The 7,500-nt window shown below is 43.5% G+C and overlaps 1 protein-coding gene across 1 annotated transcript in view; it reads left to right on the top strand.

The window, feature by feature from the left end:
* Positions 1 to 7,500, top strand: part of LOC122262748 (carbohydrate sulfotransferase 1-like) — a 23,351-nt gene that overhangs the window by 844 nt on the left and 15,007 nt on the right. Inside the window, exons 2-4 of the mRNA XM_086552465.1 lie at positions 422 to 541; positions 992 to 1,154; positions 1,560 to 1,720. Coding sequence (XP_086408591.1) covers positions 422 to 541; positions 992 to 1,154; positions 1,560 to 1,720 — 444 coding nt within the window. The remainder of the gene's footprint in view (positions 1 to 421; positions 542 to 991; positions 1,155 to 1,559; positions 1,721 to 7,500) is intronic.

Genomic DNA, 7,500 nt, shown 5'->3' with positions numbered 1-7,500 from the left:
TAGAACGCCTTTCGCTCCAGGGAAGGTTTGACTTTTCAGGCTTTTTTTTCCCGTCGGCTGTAAATTTCTCCATCTTTTCAGGCAGATTTCGCCTCCGAAACTCTCACGCTCCTCTCACACAGCGCCTTATTAGCCCTCTCGTGCTCTCGATAAATGTGTTCTAATCCAGCAACCTGTAATGAGGATTTTAAACTACCCTTACTTTATTTATGTTTAACTTCTATAAGGTTATTCAATAATTTCCTATCAATGTGTGGTTTCTTAAATCATGTTATTATTCTATTATGTTATTCTATCAATTATGTTATTCTATTATGTTATTCTATTATGTTATTCTATCAATTATGTTATTCTATCAAGTCGACTCGATACCGATAAAGATAATGCGGATCGTGTGATGTATTCTTGTTTATGTTTTTAGGGAACGAGAAACAATACCTCGGCAACAGGAACCTCTGGCCACAGGACTACTCAGGACACTTCTTACCTGCCACTTCGATCAGCGTATCACGCCCTATTTCTATTATATCACTTCGCCCAGGTAAGGTCGCTGTGCAACATGCATCGGCAATGTGCGAATATATTGTTGATGGCCAAACGCTTTTCTGAGGATGATTGAGGTCTCAGAACTGCAAAGGGTAAGCCTCCCTTCCTTAATTAGATGCTTCAAGGTTGTGTCTTACAAGACTTATATCGGTAGGGCTTGTATTAAGCAGCGTATACGTGGTATATCGGCTTTAATTAAATGATAATTTCCATGGCTCGATCTCATTTCATTATGAAGTGCAGCTGATCATCAGGGATATCATCAGGGATATACTTTGACAACTAATGCGCAATCGTTTCCCGACATTGGACACAACTTTAGCGGCTTAGAAAGTACTTAGAAAGCCGAAATATCAATCTTGCAATAGCATTATATAATTTACGCAGCAGCCAGCCAGTGACATTCAAAAAGGAAATCATACGTCTGACCTTTCCCTTCCCGCAGATACAACTTTCTGCAGAAAAAGAACGTCCGTTTAAACCCTCTGTGCCGCGGCCGAGGTCTCTGTCAGGACCCCAGTGTCATGGCCACTGCCTGCGCCTTCCATCCTCTTAATTTTGCCAAAACCGTTCGACTGAGACTGGCTGCAGTGAAGCCACTCCTTGAGGTGCGCGCCCAGATGTGTATTTGTTTAGTTTTTTTTTTTTTTTTTTTTTTTTTTTCCTGATTATCCCTGCTGATATTAATTCTTTGCATTTACTCGTATGCGTGGGCTGTAATCCTGGCACTATTCCTTACTTATATTTGTTAATGTTATAATGACCATAAACAAATATGGGCATATTGTCTTTCTTATATTTCTTAATACTGATCACCCATGCAATACTGTCACGCACCCCCAACCAACACCCACTCTCACTGATCACCCAACTGATCACCCCTCCCTCCCCCCCAAAAAAAAAAAAAAAAAAAAAAATGCAGTTACTAAATCCGCCATTAGCATAAAGATCCGATGTTATCCACATGTTCTTCGTAGCCATAGAATAGTTCCTTAATGTGGCCACGCCCACAGGACGCCTCGCTCGACTTGCGCGTGGTGCACTTGGTGAGGGACCCCAGGGGCGTGGTCAACTCGCGCCTGAAGATGCCTTGGTGCTCCGGAAGAACTTGTCGGGACATGTCCAACGTCTGTCGGGCGGCCAACCACGACGCCCAAACATCACAGGAATTCAGGTACGATAACACAGAATGTAATGTAGAGGTAACACCAAATAAGGATATCATAAGATGGATAGATGGATAGACAAAAAAAAAAAAAAAAAAAAAAAAAAAAAAAAAGCAGGAGGGTTGTGAAACATTAGTATATATATATATATATATATATATATATAAGAGATAATAATATATATAAATATATATACTAATATAATCTAATATATACATATATAGTACATACATATATATAATATACATATTCATAATATATATATATATATATATATTATATATAAATAGCATACATATATAGTATAAGTAGTATACACATTTTTAGTATATATCATATTATATATATATATATATATATAGTATATATATTACTAGTGTTAATGCGGAGTGTATATATATGACTTAGAATGTTATATAAAATAAGTATTTATGTATATGTATATATATATATCATATATATATAGTTATATATATATTATATATATATATATATATATATATATATATATATATAGAATATATATCTATATATACATATATATATAAAATATAAATAAGGTGCGTCTATATATGTAATATAACTATATATCTAATAACATATTACCATACATACGATATATATATATTAATATATATGACATATATCTCTATTTTAATATATATATATTTCAGACATATCAACAAATACCAACCACAACCTACCTAATACAAAACCACACTTACACATTACTAACACACACATCAACCGCACATGCTATAAAGACCCCCAAACAACACACACCAGCAACAAACATATGTATAGAAGTATAAAACAGATTATGAGAGAGAGAGACTCCACAAAGAGAGAGAGAGAGAGAAGTAGAGAGAGGAGGTGAAGAGAGAGAGAAGAGAGAGAGAGCGATCTGGGGAAGGAAAGGAAAAAAAGGGAGACATACAATTAACTAGATCGCAAGAAAGAGATAGAATAGATAGGTAGCTATAACTAGACCGGATAGCATAAATAGAGCCAACGCAACCACCCCCCCGCCATAGTCGAAATACAGCCTGTGTAGACAACTTGAGAAGTCCAGTTTAATAAATCTTAATCTGAATGTACCTCATAGCCAATTGGGGCAGAGAACCTCAAGATGTCGGGATATCCTGGTAGACACACCCCTAAAAAAAAACCAGACACAAAATATCTGGCTTATAACATCATGCTAGCCAAAAGTAGTCTATAAATTTCCTAATGCATCTAGCGCTTTTTTGCCACGTAACTCTTGTGGACAATTAGCTAGCCATTTCCAATTAAATTTTAACGAGCATGAACAACTAACTCTGCCGAGGAGTCTGTTCATCCAGCAATCCAAGAGCAAAATAAACTAACAGTTAACAATAACTTGGAAAAATTATTTAATCTTTTTTCCCTTTCCCTTTCTACTCTTTTCTATTAATTATGTATTTCTTTTCTTTCATCCTGTTTCAATTATTATTCTTCCCACACACATTGATTTTATGTCAACCGAAAACCTATTCCTTTCAGATAAAAGTGTTCCTTCTTACGGCCTTCGTAGCTTTCCCAGTCTTTCGAAGTCTCCCCCGAAGACCTGTATTTAACAACCTTCATCAAAAAACCCCTTTTTCTCCCTCTGCTGCTGGTCTTTATCGGATTTAACCAAAAAAACCCCCGTGTATTAAGCATTGCCTTGGTTAAGTGGGACTGTAATTAGGGGCTTCGCGTCGGCAGTGTGCGGTTGCGGGAGGGGGGCGGCTGCCGGGCTTCTTCTAGGTCTCTTCTTGTTCTTCTCCGGATTCTGAATCTGCTTCAGATAATTCGCTCTGTGCCCGGCGGAGTGTGCCTGGCTTTTTCTGGCTTGCTCTTTGCCATACTCCTCCCTTCGTGTCCTCATGCCAGAGAACAACGCACAGCCCTGGCCACTTTGGTCGTCAGGGGACGTGCGCAAGGTTTGGGATATGTTACAAATTACAGAGCTGGAGGTTTCAAAAAAAGGGATAATGTGATGATCAGTTCCTCGCGAAATTTAGAGACGGGCTATTCAGGAACATGGCAGCTTTAATGTCAACAAATTCTGCACAGTACGAGCTCCTTCACGATTCATTTCAAACCGTTACAAAGCATGTGCAAAGCATGTGCATCTTGATTACCCAAATTTTTAAATACGCATATTTAACTTTATACTCGCAAATGCACGTAAACAAACGCATCTGCGGTAATGCATTTTTAAATTAATACTGCATCTTTAATAAAGGAAAAATTCTTCCCTATTAACATGCATACATATTTAATTATCCAATTATTAAGTATTTTAAAATTTTTCTTTCTCTTCTTTTTTTGCTTTAATACACAAAACATTATACCCAATTTTTTTACCTTTTGACCAAATTTAACCCCCCGACGCATAATGATGTACACATCCCATCTGCCGGTAATGGCATATCGCAACCTCCCTGTCGCAAGGAAAATTTCCGGTAATTTGCATACATGAAAATCCAATTAAGTTTTTTTTTTTCTTTCTTTTTTTTTTCTTTTGACGAGTATGCCCTTGGGATGAATGACATATGACATACCTAATTATACCGGATAAATTAGGTATGATAAGATCTAGATAACTAGGGAAGATAGAAGGAAGGGAGTAAGATTTAATGAAGAGGAGTGGGAGAAAGTGAGTGAATTGTGATGAAAGGGAAATAATGATGACAATAATGTTCGGTTACTCAATGTCACGCGCTTTGATCTACACCGATAGTCATAGTAACAGGCAGACAGATAAATACAGAAATATCTTCATGATGAAAAAAAAAAAAAAAAAAAGTGAAGAGAAACAATTACAACGGTATCATGCAATTAAAAACACAAACAAAAACATGAATAGGTAACCTCTTATTATCTCTCATTCTCTCTATTTCTATGTACCTCCCCCCTCCCCGCTCCCCCCTTATCATACTATCGCCCTCAATCTCCATCTATCTACATTCTCTCTATTGCCTTCAGTCTCTATTACAACGCTGACTCCAATCTAAATACCCAGTTCTCTGTGGAAACCTTCCATCCGCCCTTCCCCTCACGCAACCACTACAGCCAACCATCTCACTCCCCCCTCACCACCCCTCCCTCCCCCCTGCTCCGCTCTACCACGCTCTCCCTTTTCCCCCCCCTCCCATACCCCATCCCCCCCTGCCACCTCCCATCTCCCACTCCCCTCCCATCTCCCCCTCCACTTCCCCACCCGTTCCCCCCCCAGCGCCTGTCCCCCAATTCACACAGGTGGCGGGGGGGGGGGGTTCCGGGGCGTGGGGGCCGCGGTCCCCTTCGCCTCACCTCCCCCCCGCTACCCTTCCCTCCCCATCCCCCTTTCCCCCCGTCCATCCCTACCCCCCTTACCCTCACCGTCTGCTTTGTATACCTACCACATCGCCCCCCTTTCCCACCCGGCCCGCCCCTCCCTCTCCCTCCCCCCCCCGTTCCCTAAAGACTATCGTCCCCCTTCCCCCTCACCCCTCCCCCCCCCCCCTCCCTTCCGCAACCCTCCTTCCCGTCCCACCACGCCCGCAGCCCCCCCCCCGTCCTCCACCCTAACTCCTCCTCCGCCATCCTCTCATGGGTTTAAGTATGAATTTTCATATTGTCCCCCCAATACTCTTAATTCCTTCAGTCACCATCCCATCCTCGCCCTCAATCTCCATCCCTAAATCTCCCTCACCCCTACCTTCACCCCCCTCCCCCTAATACTCTTAATTCCTTCAGTCTCCATCCCATCCTCGCCCTCAATCTCCATCCTTAAATCTCCCTCACCCCTTCACCCCCCTCCCCCTAATACTCTTAATTCCTTCAGTCTCCATCTCATCCTCGCCCTCAATCTCCATCCCTAAATCTCCCTCACCCCTACCTTCACCCCCCCCCAATACTCTTAATTCCTTCAATCTCCATCCCTAAATCTCCCTCACCCCCTCTCCTCCCCCTCACCCCCCAATACTCTTAATTCCTTCAGTCTCCATCCCACCCTCGCCCTCAATCTCCATCCCTAAATCTCCCTCCCCCCTTCCCCCTCCCATCCTCCCTCCTCCCTCCTCCTCCCTCCCGGCCTCATGACCGACACCAGCTTATCCCGCCTTCGCCACCTTTCCTTTGTGAACCATCCAAAGCCATCTGCGGGACGGACCACCATTTAAAAGGCAAATTCAAATGAACTACAGGAAACTGCCGCATCGGTTATAAAGCCTTTATTTGCATACGTGTAAACTTGGCATTGGGCCCCGGATGGCAGCGTGGGTTGGCCCTCCTTTGGGGTCGGCCGTGGGGCTCCGAGCCGCCGGTTCGGCCTTTCTCATAGGGGAAGAGGGGGTAGGGAGGGAGGGAGGGAGGGAGGGAGGGGGGGAGGGAGGAAGAGAAGGAGGGAGGGAGCGAGGGGGGAGGGAGGAAGAGAAGAAGGGAGGAAGGAAGAGAAGGAGGGAGGAAGGAAGAGAAGGAGGGAAGGATAGAAGGAGGGAGGAAGGAAGAGAAGAAGGGAGGAAGGAAGAGAAGGAGGGAGGAAGGAAGAGAAGGAGGGAGGAAAAGAAGGAAGGATGGATAAAAGGAGGTAGGGAGAAAAGGGGGGAGGAAGGGAGAGAAGGAGGGAGGAAGGGATAAAAAGAGGGAGAGAGGAGGAGAAGGAAGGAGGGAGAATAGAAAGGAGAGAAAATAGGAAGGAGGGAGGAAGGGAGGGAGGGAGGGAGAAAAGTAGGGAAGGAGAGGAGGGAAGGAAAGATGGAGGGAAGAAGGAGGGAGGGAGGGAGAGAAGGAGGAAGGGGAAGAAGAACGGAGGGAGAGTAAGTAGAACGGAGGGAGAGAAGGAGGGAGGGAGGGAGAAAAGTGGGGAGGGTGAGGAGGGAAGGAAACATGGAGGGAATGAAGGAGGGAAGAAGAGAGAGAAGGAGGTAGGGGAAGTAGAACGGAGGTAGAGAAGGAGGAAGGCGAGAAGGAAGGAAGGAGAGGAGAGAAAGAGGAAGGGGAGAAAAGGAAGAGGTTATGAAGGGGAGGAGGGAGAAATGGAGGGAGGTAAAGGAGGGGGGAGGGAAGGAGGGAGAGAGAGAAGGAAGGAGGGAAGGAGGGAGAAATGGAGGCGGATACAAGGAGGGAGGGAGAGAGGGAGAGAGAGAATGAGAAAAGGAGGGGGAGGAGGAAGAGAGAATAGAAAAGGGAGGAGGTTAGGAGGGCAGAAGAGTGAAAGGAAGGAGGGAGATAAATGGCGGAAAGGAGGAGAGATTAGAGATATAGAGAGAGAGAAAGGAAAGAGAAAGAGAGAGTGAGAGAGAGAGAAAGGGAGAGTAAAATGAAAGAATGAGAGAAGAAAGTTAGAATGAGAGAGAGAGAGAGATGAGAGGAAGAGAGAGAGAGAGAAGAGAGAGAGAGTAGAGAGAGAGGCGAAAAGAGATATTGAAAGGAAGTGAGTGAGAGATAGTTAGATAGAAAAGCTAGGTAGATAGTAAGATCGAAAGAAAGAAAGATGGACACAGGAAAGAGAGAAGAAGACAGACAAAGAGAGAGACAGAAAGACAGACAAAGGAGAGACAGACAGACAATAAAGGATTAAGGATTTTCACACAACTCCCACATTACAACACACACACACACACACAACACACAGACACAACTGTGTGTATGTGCATGTGTGTGTATGTGTGTGTGTGATAGGGTAAAGAACCTTCCCTTTTACGCTTCTGTTTTTATTGAGCTATAATTCCAAACCAATGTTGATGAACTATAATAGACAATGGATCCCATTTTCACGTATAATGGGCTCACACTT

This window comes from Penaeus japonicus, unplaced genomic scaffold (genome assembly GCF_977035675.1).
Source record: "Penaeus japonicus unplaced genomic scaffold, GWHDUDI00000001_assembly GWHDUDI00000027, whole genome shotgun sequence".
In the NCBI taxonomy this organism is placed as follows: Eukaryota; Metazoa; Arthropoda; class Malacostraca; order Decapoda; family Penaeidae; genus Penaeus; species Penaeus japonicus.
This window is presented reverse-complemented; position numbering and strand designations above follow the sequence as displayed.